Here is a 17719-nt window from a genome sequence, read left to right as displayed (position 1 = left end):
TCCAGGGTACAATGAACCCATTTCAATTAAAATATCATCCGCTAACGTCAGGTCGTACATCTTGCGCTTAACAAGGACGGCACCAAGTTTCTTCACGAAGAGTACTCCTTTTTTACGATCTTCCAATGTAGCTGTGTTCATACGTTGCGGATCATTAGACGACGGCTCCCGATTTCCATCGATATTCCATTATTCTGGAAACAAAGTATGATTTGAAATAAGTTGGATGTAGAAGAAAGAGATTAAATTAAAAGTATTTTGTTAGACTTCAACTGGTCACCTGCTTCTGCCACCAAGCATAGAGCCCGAACGAGGAGCAACATCGGAACATGACTTCTTTCAAAAATCAATAAGAAAATCGCTTTATATTTTGAAAACTAATTTATTCAACAATTCATGATAGTTCGCGCAAATTCAAGGCTGTAGCCGGAAGAAGATATAATAATAATAATATAATAATTGTAATAAGGCTAGTTAGTTTCACCACACCAAACAAACACCAGCAAAGATCATCTACACCTAAATCTAAATTGTTATATCTAAAACCAAGGAAATGGATTTAATGAAAAATATGTTTGCAATGATGAACCTGCCCTGCGAGTATGTGGATGTTAAGCGTAAAATTCATGAAGATAATAATATGTGCAAGCGAAGTCATCTAAAAGTAGCAAAAATATTAGGATACTCTTCGTAAGCGAAATTGTTGATCAAACCTTCATGTTTGAATGCAGGCTCAATATGCCGGCATCCTTTCAACTGTAGCGAAGGACTATTTGAAGCTCGGTTGAATTTTACAACATGCACATTATCCTGCCCTGCAGATACCAATATCCAACAGTTCGAACTGTCGGATCTAAATCTAAGGCTCAAACCTCTCGCCGGGACCTCAACTCTGCGGCCATCTTTCCATATGCGTGACGCTCCATCAACGTATCCAAAACTTGTTCGTATGGATGTGTTTGAATTACAAGGTAAACTTACAGTGGAGGTAAACTAACTAGCGTTATTACGATTGTTAAATCTAATATTACTTAAATAACTTTTCATTTTAATCCTTACATCCTGCAAGCCTAGACGTTTGGTGGTGTTATTGTATTTCTCTTGTTGTAGAAGTTTAGTCAGTAAATTTAAGCAGTTAATGTTAGTTTTAAAAATTATGTCGCCCTCATCTGTACGTCTTTTCCATTTGCATGTTTTCAGGAATTCTTTTGTAAATATACTTTCAAGTAAATGGCTAAACGTCGGCTTTCTAACATCGTTCTCTGATATGTATTTCTCCACGTGTTGCTCCACGATGGAGAAATATTCTGTATGTGCTGCCGCAGCTTCCAGCAAATCAAGCCTGTGCTTAGTATTTGCTGGAAGCTGAAGCTGAACTGCTGATGTTGGTGGGTGGGTTACTTGGTTCTGTTGCCGGGGCATCGGCTGAGATGATGTTGTTGCTGCGTGTGGTGATGCCAACAATTCCTTCAACTCCGCAATCGATTGCTGAACGATTGCCAATTGTTCACCAAACCATTGCCGCTGGTTCTCCATCTGTTCACCAAACCATTGCCGCTGGTTCTCCATCTGTTCACCAAACCATTGCTGCTGGTTGTCCACAGGTTCAGCAATTCCTTCCTCAACTAGTATTTCGTGTTCCTCTATTTCTTGCTCCCTAGATTCATCTTTCGCTACGGGAACAATGGCCTAAATAAAAAAACAAATTAGAAAATTAGAATTTGTTCATACTGATTTTCTAACATATCTACATACGGCATCATAAATCGGTATGATATTCGCCGAGGTTGCTTCTGGCGATGAGCGATCCTCCTCCATCTCCTTCTTTTCCTTCTTCTCTCGAAGAGCTTCTAGCAAGGCTTCTTCGTCGTATCCAGAAATTTTTTTATCTTGTTTTTTCTGCATCTCGTGCGATATATTTAGAAATTGGAACTCTTTTATACATAAATTGCATCAAATTGCAAATTGGTTCGGCATCATGTTCAGAAGAACAATCTTTGTAGTTGTTATGCTTTTAATTCTTCAAAAATCTTCTTCTCAATCGACGGTCTCACGATCAGATCATTTGGAACGCTTCCTCCCAGGCTCAGATACACTTGCTTCTTGAGTTTCTTGGCCAGCCGCTGGGCCAACAGCTGCGATGCGGTTCCATCCGGGCCAATCAGTTTTGTTGCCAGCGCTTCGTTCTCGTTTCGGCTATCAGGCATGGCAACGGCTAGCTCGTCAAAGGTTTCGGCTTTATTCTCACCAATGTAGATAAACAGTGAGTCCTTCATCTTTAACACGCGAATATTGAAGAAAAGATCGCACACTTCTATTTGCGTCAGGTGAGATTGAAAGTTTGGCATCTAAAAGGGACGAACGAATATTAGTGGAACATAATTAAGATTAGAAAACCATAATTTACCGCTTGGATTTGTGAAAACGCATTTGTTTCGGCAGTGATTTTACGTTAATATCACTTGACGTTTCAGCTACCAAGGTTTGTAGAAACTGTGCCATTTTTCTGACGTTCAATTCATATCTAATTAAGATTAATAGAGCTGCGTTGCCAAAATTATAAAAGAATTAAAGGCTTTCTCTTTAAAGTCTAAAAAAAAATTAAAGTTTTTATAATTATAAAAGAATGTTATTAATAATTTAGTTCGTAGGAAATAATTTAGAAACAGATTGTCAAACTGTTTTAGTTCAAAGAAGAGTCACAGCACACCACGATGGCGCTAGTAGCTGCATAAGAGAAAATGTACACATCATTTTTGAATTTTCAGCAGTTATGCAAACTTACCGGTATATTTTCGATTATGTTTCTTTACCAAACCACACATTCGTAATTACTTGAAACAGCCAACAAACATGGCTACCATTTACTATAATATGGTTACTGTTTTGTGAAGAATCGATGATCAAATTTAAAATAAAAGGAATATGAATTCCCCATCCCCAAGGAATATGAGGGGAATAAGGTTTGTTTTATTTATAAACAATGAACAAACTGAAGATGGGCAGCCAAATGTAGTAACCCCTTACTTCGTCTTCCTACGTTGCTTTTTACCGTAGTGCTGTTCATTCAACTAAACTGACACAGTCCCGAAAGCACTTGAAATGGAAAACCTTCGACCGATTCCCATCGCAACGACGGGCCTCACGGATACGATTCACATCCCGGCGTACAAAATATAAACCAAATTTGCCTCCATTTTCTCTTCACAGTTGTTAAAGACTTTTCCAACCTCATCCGACCTTGCTCGGCGTGCGGGGACTCGCATCCTTAAGTTTTCCCGAAGAGGGGCCTTCATTTGTTGCCTCCACCGCCCGTGTGCGCCCCATTGGCAAAAGTCCGGAACGGAGGCCAACATTCCGCACAAAACTCTGCACTTTTCCTGGGAAGCTGCCGGGGGCCCGGCGGGGAATAACGAGGTGCGGTGGAAAATGTTGATGGTTTCGTTTCTTCGCAAAACTTCACCCGCTGGCGGCGGTGGCTCCGCAAGAGGAATGGGGCGGCGGCGTAAGGCGCAAGATGGTTTGAACATTTTCCTTCGAAGAAAACTCCACCCGCTGTTGCGCCCGCTTTTCCTCCAACCGACGACGATGATGATGATGCCTTCGAGGGCCTCGGTCGGTTGGGGTTTCTGTTTCTTTGTTTTTGTATTTTGCGTGGAAATTGAGTGGCCCTTGTTTGAATCACGGACCACCAAAGCCGGGGGTGTCTTTCCTTCCTCACGCACGCACGAACGTACGCAAGGCCGTAACGGAAAGAAGGGAAGGATTCCGCAGCTTCGGCTCATGAACAATGAGCGAGTTTACTTGCGCCTCGTTTCTTATCTCACCCCGCCCGGCCAGCGCCCAAGAAAGGCATGGAAAACCGGTCCGCAAACGACGGTGGGCGGAGTGGGCGTTTCGGCGCAAAGTCCGTGGAAAACTTGAGATCAAACGCCTCCCAGTAGGATACGGCGCGGGCGCGGAGATAATGGAGTTTTCTTTCTCCATTTTCTTCTCGGCAAAATATGAAATACAATGACACGGAGGCTTTCCTTCCCGCAGAACGGGAAAGAGCTTTCCACGCAAATGACGCCGTGACGGAAGGCTGTCGAGGAAGAACTCTCTCTCTCTATCTCTCCCGCACGCGCACACACACGCACTCAATCACTCGCCGCTTTTCGTCGTCCTTGCCACGGCTCTTTGTGCACATTCAAAGGAAATTCCAAAGGAAAATGCGTTTTATTAACCATCAATTCGTGGATCAATTCATGCGCGGCCCAGAAAGGCGAGCCAAGCCGAGCGGAACGGTGGAAAATGATGTTAATGAAAACGATACCGGCAGAGGCGGGTGTTCGACGACAAGAAGATGTGCCAAGTGTTTCAGCTTTCTTCCGCGCGCTCCTTGGGATGGAAAAGAACGACACTCCGGAATGACATCGACCGCTGGAAGGTGGCAAGGTGATACATCTTATTAGGTGTGGGTTTTGCGATCATCGAGAGTGGGCTTTTGATTATTGTAATTTAATAATCGACAGGAAACAACGGGCGTTGTTTAGGTGGTTAGGCGCAAAATTGGTCATAATTCCCGCGTCTCGTCCTTAATAGTAGTGTTTAGGAGTCCATTGAAATAATGTTGCTATTTAAGGTTTCGTTGAAAATAGCCATATTTACTGAAATTAGTTCCCAAGATTATAGCAGAAGAAAAGAACAAGGACACTTTATTCATAAAAAAACTGGCAAAATTGTGTCAACTGTAACGTGAATTACAACACACGTTTTCATATCCGTTAATATACCCTCAGATTGTGAGTTCAAAATACAATTAACTCATTTGAGACATTTCTAAAAGTATCATAAGGTATCAAACTATAAATTGATAGCATTCCAACAAAACCAACAGTTGCAACAAAACAACAGTTCCAACAAAACCAACAGCATTCCAACAAAACAACCATGAGTTTTTTCGGCTAAACTATGAAATGGATTATTTTTCAATACTTCTTTTAATATTCCAAAAGACAGCATTAGATTTATTGCTCTTTTCTTTTTGCACATCTTTCAAATTGATTTTTTATTGATTGAACATGCTTTTGCCAAGTCGTTTGCAGAGAAAACCACCGAAGTTTGCGTTCTTTTCGACTATTGTATGTATTATGCAACAATTTTACGATTATGTCAAAACTAGAACAATATATATAATAAGATTAAATTAAAAATGCCAAATTAGCAATAAATAACTCTTAGCTAAATATTAGTTGTATAACAAAAGGCGTTTTTATTTTTCATTGATTTTTATGTTATAGTTTCTACTGCAAGATTTATCGAATCGTTCACATTTAGTCAAGTGCCTCGTCGATCGTTCCTTTACGTTGTACCGATTATGACCGGCTTCTATGCGAAAGTCCTCAGTGTGATCCCAGATAGTGCGGTTAACATGTTCCAAAAAACGATAAAAACTTTAAATTTGGATTAAATTAAAGTTTGACTAGAAACAACTGTCTGTAAATGAAATCTATGCCAGTAGAATTTTGAAAAATGAAATTTTGGTTCAGTGCCACCTGACCTCTCCGCAGAGTTGTTCGATTGGCCAAGAACAAGTGAAAAACTGGGCCCACCACTCCCCTCTGAACGGTGGAAAATAAATGGCCCGAGAAGTAATGAAAACATTAAGCACAACAATTTGCTCATCTTTTCAGCATCGGTGAGCAAACTAATTGCAACCATATGCAAATGTTCACAACCATGAAATAGGTCACCATCACCGCCGTCGTGATCTCACCGAGACGGACCCTCCGGAAGGCACACCAAGGATCCGCCTCAGACAGAGCGTGTTGGCAAATATTAAACGTCCGCAACCCGCCAGCAATGGCCGAACCCCGAGGGTACCAAACTGCGGTACTTACCGCGGAACTAATCTGAATTTTATTAAAAAAGCAAATAAGCCACCCCTCGACGGCGGTGGAGTGGCCGCACCCCATCATCAGCAGGTTGCACAAATCGAGACGAAACGCGTTCCCGATCCACCGAGGGTTTGGTCCACGTTCCGGCTCGATCCAGGCCCGAACATCATCGCTCTCAGCGTGATAATTGTTGTGTAATACAGGAGTCCCGGAACAAGTGCATCCTTCGAACCCCTTCTCAGGTCGTTCTCAGGCCGCCAGGGGAGGACGAAGGCCCTTCACCGTTGATCCGTGGCGTGCCCGGCGGAAGGATAGGGCGAATTAACTTTTATTTAATAACCTCCGGATTTCCGAACCCTGGCGTTGTCGAGTCCTTGATGGTGCGCGGTTGAAATCGACTGACTGAGGGATTCGAGGCTTGTGGCGAAAGGAGAAAGAAAAAAACACCGACAATAATAGAGAACCATAAGGACGATGTCACGCGGTTCCTGCACGTGTGGCCGCTGTGAACATGGTCCGGAAACCCAGCCCCGATGGCCAGCCAGCCAGCCAGCACGGTAATTTATCTTTGTATTAATTTTACGACGGCTATTAGACGGCCAACAGCGAGGTTATGAAAATTTTTATTAGTTTCTGCCATGCGCTCCTTATCCTTCGCGTCGTCCTTCGAGTTTTGTTTTTGTCCTTATTCCCGTGGCGGCGGCCGTCATCATAATTTGCTATCGTCAGCCACCGGTCATGATATGGGCTATTTGCGAATTTATGGCTCACTGTGGGGCCATGGGTTGGTTCAAGTGTTTTGCACCGTCCCGTTTCCGCTTCCGGCTAACGGGGGCGTCCACGTTGTTAGCAAACGTTGTGCGCACTCAAATGACCGCTGAATGGGATTGAAAGTCCGGCTGTAAACAATAAAGATCGAACAATGAACAATAAGACGGAACAATAAAACAGAAGATAGAAAATGTGCACATTGTGGTCACACGAAGCCGGCGAGTTAAAAATAGTTCTTGGAAAATGTGAAATGGATGCTTTTATTGGGGTTTCTAAATAGTTTTAAAGTCCATTACTTGTCTTACGTGAAGCTGCCTTAAATGTTTATTACAGCTTCGTCATATTGCGATAAGGCATGCGGATGGCATGAAGGATTCCGGGACTATCGAATTACACGTTTGTTATTAGAAACAATAGAATACTTTTTGTATGTTATTAGTAGTTAAAATTGATCAAATTAACTAAAATCAGTACGAAAACGCAATTTTCAAAGAATGTTTAAAATAATTTCTGCACGAGAGAATCGTATAATTCTAAAATGTGACCTATTGTTAGAAAAAAATGGCAATAGAAAAAGAACGATCTTAAATGTATGTTAAAACGTTTACAGCAGATAAAGCAGCAGATGAGAGTCACGGAGTCAATAGAAGTACAAAAAAATAAATTCAATAAACAAATAAATAACTATTTAGCAAACACAGAATAGTTGTCGTTTATTTCAGTTAACCCGACTCCAAAAGCTTCAAATATGTGGAGGATTATTAACAACTTAATTCCAAACACTGTAGAACCAACACAATCGGCACCGCTCCGGCTTTCGGGTCTCATCAGAAAAAAAGGTGTTAAATGCCGGAATTTCTGGTCAGGACCCAAACCGGTGTCCCGACACACCCGGCCCGAGTTTGCATGCGGAGTCTGGTGAGTTTCAACCCGTAAAAAACACCCGACGATGACATTCAGCATTTATGCGAAATCAAATAATTCAGTCATCACGACAGCTTGCTTCCATTATTGCTGACCGTCCACACTACACTTCGTTTTTAAACGGACAGATTCGTCCACCGAAAAAGGACATTATCACGCTCCGTCGTCGTCGTCATTCCTGTCACCAGGATGAACCCTTTTCAGCGGCAACGAACCATGAGCAGAGTTGCTGAGCCCCACTTCCGTCTTCGGGCGCCGGGCTTCACGGAGTTCATTGTTGCGATTAAATTTTATTAAAAACATATGAATAGCGATCGTCCTCAAAATTACAAACACACACCCCAGTGGGTGGAAGGTTCTGAAGGCACACCCTCACGTGCATAACTTCCGTCGGGCAGCGTCGGTTTTTCGCCGGACAGGGTCGAACGAAAGGGGAAGCTCCGGGGATGTCCATTCGTTACACTTGTCCGTCGGGTCGGTTGTCGGGGTGTTTGTACTTTTATTAGATTTTATTGAAAAACGTTAACCTTCAGCTCTGGCCACACTCGGGAAGGCTATCAACCGGAACTGGCTGACTGCCGCTGGTGGAAAATCTTTCCCGACTTTTCCGATTCGCTCGACTCACCCGGGTCAGCTGAGAGGGGACGAAGAGGACATCCTTTCCCCGCCGGAGTAGACGCGACCGGTCTTCTCAATACGCTCCGTCGTCCTTCAGTTGGCAGGGCCGGGCTACATGGCAACTCGGGCTCGGGGTGTCGATTTCAATAAATTCTGCCGCCCGAACAGACGCCGAGGACGATTGCCAACATTACCGGAACACAGCGCGCTGCCCTTGCAAGGATCTGGCCACATGAAGGACACTAGTGCTCGGAGTGAAGGGGTAGGAAAACTAATAAAAAGAAAACCAAAAAGCGATTTGTTCAACTGATTATCCTTCTCACTTTCTGTTCCCGGTATAAAAATCAAATAATCCTCACCTCGGCCTTCGGCGGGTCCTTCGTATGTTGTGTCCTTAGAGCTGGTTGCAGAACAGGGAACACTTGCTATCGGGCGCCGTGGCCACCGGGCTCAAGTGTACGCAATAAGTTCGACGCGTGAAGAGGGCTGAACACGTGGCCCGCGCCCTGTTGCTTCCACGGTACCTTGGGCGCGCGATCCTGTTCCGAGAGGACGACCATCATCATCACCGTACCGTGCCACTTTCCCGGTGAGGGTGACGGCGATTTCGATTTCCACCGAGGGGCTACCATTTGTCATCGGAAGTTATTATTAAAATGAAGAGTGATTAATGTTTCAGGCCAGGGTGACGCGGGCTGCTGGATGCGTGGCTCCACGAGGAGTCTGGGAAATTTATGAGGAACTGGCATATTAAAAGGCAAGTGTGTGCTTGTGTGTATACGGTGGTTTCCGGCCAGCCGGCCAGGTTGAGGTTGCATAGGTCACGCCGGGATGGGATGCTGCCGTGAGGATAATAATTATTGGCAAACAGTGGCCTAGCGGGAAGGTTGATGAAAGGTGTTCTGCCTGCTGAAAGGTGTGCCGAGGGCGGCAGGTTGTGGCCGGTGTGTTCGGGTGTGTGTGCGGTGTCTTTGTGCTTTGAAGAAAGTTATAAATTATATTCGCAATTAATGCTCCCGAGATTTAATATGCATTCAAAAGAGAACCGGAATTGGTTGGAGGTGAGCCTAATGAAACGGGTGATGTTAGTTCATGATGGGTATGTACAAGCTTGCAGCAAACAATTGATTTGGTTGGTGTTACTGAAGTTCAACCAGCAACTGTACAGTCACATTTTGAAGCATTTTCGACTGAGAATTGCTTGAACGTCTTACATTTTTTTCTAACAACTCCTCTCGATGGTAGTAAAATAAATATGACGATGGAACAAAAGGCTATACACGTGCTTAGGCAAGTGTCAGTTTTTTGACTGTGGCGCCAATTCATTCTTGCTCTATTAATAGAAAACTATCTTAAGAATGGATGATAAACAGAACATTGCAAGAAGGGAATTGCACAAAAACAATGGTCATCCTTTGTATCCGTCACAATAACTTCTATTGTGAAGAATGAAAGCAGATTCTTCTGTGGATGGTAACCCCATGAAGCTAGATTATCATTAGTCTACGTTAGTCGCTAGTCGGATGCTGGTCTATTAATGCTAATGGAAAAAAATGCAAAATTAAAATCATTACGTGATATTATTGAATACAAGATCAAAAAAAAAATCCCGGTACTTCTAAGTAAAGTAAGAATTTTCCTTTTATAAGCACACTGCATAAGTTCCCTTTCGAAGATCAATCAGCCTCTTCAACAAGGATGCTCTCAGTTAGTTCTCGTTTTGCGTAATGCATAGTGCGAATCTGTAGTACTGATTTATCGTCTTCAATCACTCTTTAACGATTCCACGTTACCATTCGTCTGTGCCCGCTCAATGAGATGCCTTAAGAAACTAGGTTAAGCATGAGGGTTTTGAAGAAAACGATTTTTCTCTCAGCGACCAAATTAATTACACTAAGCACCCGCGCGTTCCGGTAAGCGAAAGGTCGTGCCATCGACGAACCATCGGAGACCCATTTATTCGCCCTCCCTGGGAGGAGTTTGAAGTGCGATAATCGCCTCAACGCTTCATTCGGCATTCTTGTCCTCGAAATTGCGAACAAATTGAATTCACCCATGAATGGTCCTCGTCCGGTGGAAGCGTAAGAAAAGAAGTGTGGACGAAAGAACTCCCGATCGAGATCAGTTGGCGTCGAAGGCTAAAGACGTTCTCACCCGAAGCGAATCGAGCCCAGCGTCTTTAGTGAGTTTTTAGCGAATGCGGCTAAGCTCGCCGCAGGAGCAGACGGTGGGCGATGTGTTGAGGTCATTTAAAATTCAAATCAGCACCACAAACCCCCACCGCAAGCGCCGCTGAACGGGAACGCCCGGGCATCGGGATGGGGTGAATTTATTAAACATAAAGAGCGAACCATTCGTACCAACATCTCGTTTGGATTTGGTTCGGCCCTCGGCTCCATATCTTATCAGCGAACGGGGGTTTCCTTTTTTCCGGATGATCCTCCGGGAGGGCTCTCGTAGGGGCCTGGTGTGCCCGCCCTGGTGGGCACTCGTCAACCCGAAGGCGCTAAAAATAAAGCAATAAAGCAATGTGTTCAAGTTGCTGGCGGTCGGAAGGACCCGTCGAAGTGTAACATTCTCGGACCTCGGGCTCGACTTTTGGGGAATGGAAGGAAATCATGTTATGGCACGAAGGCTTCCGCGTTTACACGTCTCGTTTTTTGGCTTTGGCGGTAGTGGCCGCCACCCAGGCAGGTCTGTGGCAGTGCCAATAAATATTTCCTCTTATCGACGACCTTTCGCCGTGGCCCGTCGTTGTCGTCGTCGTCGAAGGTAGCGCAAACAGGATTCACCCTCCGAGAGCGTCGGAACCGATCGTGGAACCTTCCCAGTTCGGGTCGTTATCGTAATTGAGTTGATAACAATTTTATTCGAATCGATGCCCCCCGGTCGGCCGATCCACGTCGAAATGGTCGAATTTATTGGCGGCTTTTATGCTGGACCCGATGTCCGGCGGTGGCTTCCGTGGGCTGTCCGAGCCACCCAAGTTGCGCTGGCAGGGCCCGGTAGAGCCGCTGAAGCGTGCAAGGGTATGTAGGCCCCCGTTCGAATGCTGATTCGGTATGCTATCGAAATTCTTATCACTTCGGTATCGTGTTATGTTGTGAGCGTTTTACTGGATTTTTCGGAGTTTTGGAAGCCGAGCCGACCGATAGTGCGAGCTTTTGTTGGTGCCGCGACCGGAGCCTCCGCTGCCTATTCTTATGGTTATGGGTTTGATGGCAGTGTAAATTTGAATATTCTATCCCGACTTCTAGTCTTAGCCTTTCTACGGTAGCGCACTAATGAGCAACACTATATTTTACAATATTTTACAACTTTAGATAAAATTTTTCCAATTTTGCTTCACTGCCCACTAACTACCACAAATTCGCTCGGATGATTCCAGCCCGCTACTTTACTATCTCCGGAACACTGCCCATTAGACACTCTTGTTTTGAGTATTTCGAAACAGAAGCTTCTGGACATTTCTCACAAATCGCTCTGATTGCCCGCTATTTTTAAATACACTTTTATGCGCCTTTGTCTTATCCACAGCCTGTTTGCGGTCCAATTATTGGTATTAATTTATAACGGAAGCTGCGGCGGGAACCGATGTTTGATTTCTCGCAACCGATCGGCAGCAAACGAAAAATGAAAATAAACAATTCATTGAGAAAGGCTGACCACCACCGAAGTCTAAACGGTGCCGACGAAGGAAAGGGATTGCTTTCCTTTTTGGATAGAGCATATTCCGGAGCGCTACCTGCGTTGATCGAACACGGGGCCGGCCACGGGGCTCTGAGATCGCTATCCACCCAGCGTTACGCGGTGCGACGGGCCAACTCTGGCCCCGAAACACAACAGGACCGATCATTAAGATAGCGTATCCGTTCCCGAAACGTGTGGCGGCCGAACGGAGTAGGTCCCGTTTTGCTACGCTTGTCAGCGTGAATTAAGATAGCTCAGCATCTTATACCACGTCTTGAGGACGAAGTTCGTTCTGGATCGTCCATTCCCGTGTCTAGGCCTCCGGCGGATGTGGCCTAGTGTGTTTGGGTAATTAAATTTAAAAACATCTTAAAGCTACCTGCAGTAGCTCCCTGGCAGGTTCGAAGAAAGCGGCTGCTTGGGACACTTGGTGGACCCTCAGTAACGCTTCTTCATATTTTCCGCCCATCTTCCGCGTTTTAAGGGTTCGATCGGGGTTGTTTTGGACATTTTTACTACATTCCGATTTAATTTTAATGAGCATCTACGACGGGTCGGTGTGGCCGCTCTTGGCATTCCGGGCAAGAAAGAAAAAAAAAACTGCCGAGACCAAGGATTTGATCGAGCACACGACACCGGGCTGGAATTCAAAGCAGTTCATTTCGATAATTTTCTGTCACAAACGTACCGCTGTTTCGGTGCGTTTTCACATGAAGTTTGGCGCTTAGCGGGCATACTCCATTTTTATTATGGTTGCGACGTCTTCGGATCCGTATGGGCTTAAATATAAAAATATTTAAAATTATAACTTGAACTATATTAAAATGGGAAAATAAATCTAGCTTCAGATGGTGTTCTTTACTACATTTTGAAATTAATATCTTCACTTTTAACTTCGTACCTGGCACTAATAAAGCTATTAATTATGCGCCCTTCCAAAATGTGTCTATTCACAATGTTTTTTACAACGAGCAATTAAAATTGGGTAATAGATAACTTCCTATCTAACCCCGGATTAGATATGCTTATGTACAAACCATTTACGGAGGTCTGCGCGATAAGAAAATGAGGTTTCATGATCTGGGGTCCGAATTTTAAGCCCGACACATTACTCATTTCGACAATAAAAGCTTATCATTGAAAAATGAAAAATAGCTTTATTAAACGGGTTTTGATGGCAGCGTTCGCGCTACCGTTCACCATTTTATTATGCGCGTAGGTGGAACTTATCGTTGGAGGCGAGATGGCCCCTTCTGCGATTAGTTCCCAGTCAAACTTTGGCGGGGGAAACTCGACCACCCGGTTCCAATCCGGCGATCCGACGCAGCATAGACGCAGCATAGAGTCCGATCGGTAACGGTCAACTGCGCCCGTACCCATCGCGGCAGTAATTAAAAGAAAATGGGGCGAGGAAACTGAGGGATCGGAAATCGCACTCAAAAAATACTCACACCGCCAAGTCAACGCCAATTAGTGTAAGTAGATACTGTTGCTTTTACTCTTGTTTTTCCAACCCTACCATCATTAACGGGGCGGCCCTTAGCTAATGGATCCGTCGGCGCTTCGGTGGTGGCCATCTTCCAGACACTTCCAGCCCAGCCAGCAGCACCCTTTACTTCGAGCAAATTTTCGCACGACCATTACACGGCGCACTTGGAGCGGCCGTAAAAGAAGCAGCTCTCCCGCTCGTGGTGTTTGGTAGTTCATTTACGCTTTATTAAATTTCTACCGAGTCGTTTCGGCAGCCATCATGCTGCGTGGAAGCTCCTTAACCCCCGGTGTAGTAACGTTTTTGGGAGTTCTTACACTGCGGTACGGGCGACGCACAACTAATCCGCGCGATGGCCGCGCGTAAACAAGCAGCTTAATGAAATTTTTATTCACTGCCACAGCGATGGGGTCACCGGGTCGGTCTGTCCATCAATCATCTGTCTCAACCGCGCACAGGCGCACCGGACGACACTCTTTTATGCTGCCCTCAAGCCGGGCCATTAGCATAAACCGGTGCCCGGTGTCCTTTGGTGGCGCTCCTTAAATTAGAATATAATTAAAAGTCGTTCAAATAAACTAGACCCCCTAACCCTTGGGGACGTTTATGGCACACGGGTCCTGCGTGAGGCTACCCCAAGACGGCCTCAGCAGGAACGCTGGGGGTTGACTCGGTTTTATGATCCACCATCGAGCAGCAGCATCGACGGCAAAGTAAAAACCTTGCCCTTTTATGGGGCCGGTGTTCGTAGGCGTTCGTTTATTGTTTCCATTCAACTCCTTCGCAGCGCTCGGCGAAGACGCCCTGAGAGGTCCTTCAGGTTCGGTTGCGCTGGTGGGGAATTTATGAAAACGACCAAAACACGCCAAGGAGGACACACACCGGGAACGGGGTTAGAAGGGTTGATTTAATTTAATTATCTAGTTGTGCCACAGGAGTTATGTCCTTTTTTTCTCCCTCTCGCTCTTTCCATGCCATAATTGTTTTCTCCGATGTCCTTGCGCGCGTCATCCGGATCCTCCGGCAGCGGGCGGTCCGTTGTTTTTCGATTCTTTTTCGGTGGCTCCCGGCAAGATTCCTTATCACGCAGGTTTTCGGGCGGGTTTATTCGATTTAATTATGAAGCTCAAGGGTTGTTGCTAATGGGGTTGCGTTTGCGTTTCCTTCATTTGCTGCCATTTTGTACAGCTTTCGTGAATGACGCGGACAGCGACAGCGGCCAACGACGACGGAAAGGCTGCTTCAGCTCACACCGGTGAAACACTAATGAATTGTTGGTCGCCAGCAACGAGGGTTATATTAACCTACCAAGCGGTGGGTTGGTAAATAAAAGCTAAGGACTCTACGGAACGGGCAAAGCTTTACGATCCTGAGTCTGGTTGACTGGTTCATAACACTAAAGCGTACCAATTTGCGGCCCGTAACATTCACAATGAGATTACTCCGTGTTTTACTTTTACTCACTTACGCCTGACAACTTAAATCTCTGTTGCTTTCTGCAACGTTGCATTTTTACGGGCGGAACCCGATGGAGCGATGTTCCTGTCAGGCTGAATACGTTCAGTACAACAATTCAATCATCGCCCAAGTGCATGCTAAATACCCGGCCAGATTGCGGCCCCGGTATGCAGATGGGGAACTCTCGGAACCGACTAATGACGAACCTGCGTTTGGGGTCAACATGACACCTGAAAGCATATCTTAATCGGCGGCTCGCTCCGTACCCTACCCAGCCAAATCCCAAATCCGAACGTTTCTCGGAAAATTCCTCCACCGAATCGCTCGCCATTTGCTGGCTTATGCGAGTTATGCCCTCGATTCTGATCGATCGTTTTCCGAGCCGTGGAATTGGCGTCGATGAACTGCGCTTTGTCCGGTAAACCCGGCCGGGGCCCCGTAAACATATCGTCCCGCATTTGCGGCATCGCACATTCCTGCCGAACGAGAACTTGCAACGGAGCTCATTTTCACATCACGCACAAATGCCGGACGGCGCACGCGGTTCCGTTCGGGAGCATTTCTCAATGTCCGGCTAGAGAGACCGGAATTGTAGCCCATCCCATGCCATCGTCCTGCGTTCGTAGTCGGTACGATACGGCCGCTGCCTGCGTCTAATGAGGGCCGTATAGGAAATGTAGTTTTAATTAAAATTTCACCACCCGAATAAGGTGACACTGCTTGTGGTTTGTGGTCTGTGGAGGCCTCTGGCTTAGCCAACGCGAATCATCCAGGGACGGCTTGGAAATCACTGCCGCACATCCCCGGTTCGTGATCGATCAATTAGGAATATTAGGAATTCATCTTGTGCTTTGGTCGACAGCGACGCCATCCTTGCGTGGACAGCCTCAGCGTTGTGTTCACGCATGTTCAGGCAGGCTAATTTGTCTCAAAATCGTATCGCGTGAAATTCTACTCCTTTCGCTCTACGTTTTACCATTTCGAACTGCGCCACGTTGCAACAGCCAACAACAACACGTGCATGATAATGTCGCATAGAAAAAAGGAAAATATTTATGAGAAAATGAAATTCTTTTCGTACAGGTTGTGGATGATCGGCCATTCCCATCACCAGCCGTGTGGCACGATGCCCCAAACAGAACACGATCGGGGCCATGTTTTCCATTTGCTTTCCACGCCGTTAACGTCATTTTTCAAAATCCACTTATATCACCTTACAGGACGCGTTGGCCCACGGGCCGAGGCGCTTGAGTAAATTAAAATATTTGTGTTTTCGAAACATATTCATTTCATTGCCCTCGGATTGCTGATACAGTTACGCTGTGTGAGGAATTTATGTGCGCTCCGCAGTATGAATGGGACAGTCAGTGGTGCCTAGAGAAGCAAGCAAACGACGGCGGGCAAGTTATGTATGAGTGCCCGGGAATATGCGCACACTTTGGAACGCAGCATTGGCTTCCGGTGGCGCGGAAACGCCCCGGTCCTGCCTTTCCACAGCTTTCCCGCCACACGCCACGGCCATGATCCTTACTGTGCACGCATCCTGTGCGGCCGGAAAATCCCTGGCCAGGTAGGGCCAGGAGGGCGTGCAGAAATATTACTAACTCTCGAATATTTGATAAGTTTCATTAAAAATACCAACAAACATACCGACGGGGCCAGTATTTTTCGGGCAGCCCGGCTCTGGGTGTGTTTCTGTGATTGCCGCGCTGCCAGCAGGACATCGCGTGGGCGCAAACGTGGAAAATTGACAAACAGGAGCAAAACCGCTAGGTGGAAAAACAATTCCCGATTCACTGCACAGGACGCGAAGGCAGTGTTAATAGCGGCTGGCGAAAAAAAAACGAAGTCAAATTTCCGTTACAGTTTTTCATCGTTCGTCCTTATGAATTCTTTTGTCATTCCGCTTCACGGATGCTGGGCCGCCGTGCGTGGCACAGAAAAAGGATACCGAGGAAGTAAAAACTCAAACAAAAAATCAGGCGATGAGTCCCTCATGTGTTGTACATGTGTTGTTGAAAGTATAATAAATTAATTAGGGGACTGCCTTTCCTGCCTGCTCGCGGTTGCTGCTATTGGTAGAAGCCCAAGAATTCGGAACATCCTTCAAATGTCACCGGGACTCGGGCATCCAGATGGTTGCCCCTCGCAGGACTGATTAATCTATTAGGAAAGCCTAGCGTTGATTCGTTTTTTTTCTTAAAAAAATATTTTTTGTTAAATGAAGTTTTTTTTATTAAACTGCAGTGTGCTTAGTATTGTAGAGTATTGTGTCAAAGCCCATTGCCTTGTTGGTGGTTCATCCGGGAGAACCCCTTCGAGAGCTTTCAAGTGCCCGAACCATTGCGGCAGAGGGTTACGTTTTGCTGAAATTAATTGTCTACATAAATTCCTGCAATATTTCGCCATAACGAACTGGCGGAAAAGACATGTGCAACGACACAGTTAGTACACCCTGCTGCTACTGCTGCCGCCAGTTACGCACATGTAATGTATTTACATTTTTATTTGCACCGAGTGAGCATTTATATTTACCCATAATATTTAGGGCTCATAAATAATGGATAGAATAGAAATGAATGATGATGGCACGGCTATTTATGCTACACATACACGCGGCCCGATCGTGTAGGCTGTCATCGGCGATCGTCTGGTATGGCGAGCGATGTAGCGGATAAAAAGTGGGAAAAAACGGAACTCGGAGTCTCTAAACGCTGCATTCAACACTCGAAAGGGAGCTGCAGCAGCATGGACGATGCACCCGGTCCGCGTTTCAAATCGACTCCGAGGCGTTTGCTTTCGATTGTTGTGACATTCACATTTCGGTGACACTCCAGAGTCCAGCGTGTTGCGCGTGGCCTGCGTTTGCGATGCGCGTGGCTATGCGTTT

At 45.6% G+C, this 17719-nt stretch overlaps 1 protein-coding gene across 1 annotated transcript; it reads right to left on the bottom strand.

The window, feature by feature from the left end:
• Nucleotides 1-377: 377 nt before the first annotated feature.
• On the bottom strand, nt 378-2011 carry LOC131209600 (uncharacterized). Its single transcript, XM_058202701.1, has 2 exons — nt 1756-2011; nt 378-1689 (listed from the first exon to the last, which is right to left on the bottom strand). The coding sequence occupies exons 1-2, from the start codon at nt 1903-1905 to the stop codon at nt 994-996; spliced, it is 846 nt and encodes a 281-aa protein (XP_058058684.1). The 5' UTR covers nt 1906-2011; the 3' UTR covers nt 378-993.
• Nucleotides 2012-17719: the final 15708 nt, after the last annotated feature.

Source organism: Anopheles bellator, chromosome 2 (assembly GCF_943735745.2).
Source record: "Anopheles bellator chromosome 2, idAnoBellAS_SP24_06.2, whole genome shotgun sequence".
NCBI lineage: Eukaryota > Metazoa > Arthropoda > Insecta > Diptera > Culicidae > Anopheles > Anopheles bellator.
Note: the sequence above shows the minus strand (reverse complement) of the source record. Positions and strands in the feature narration are given on the sequence as shown.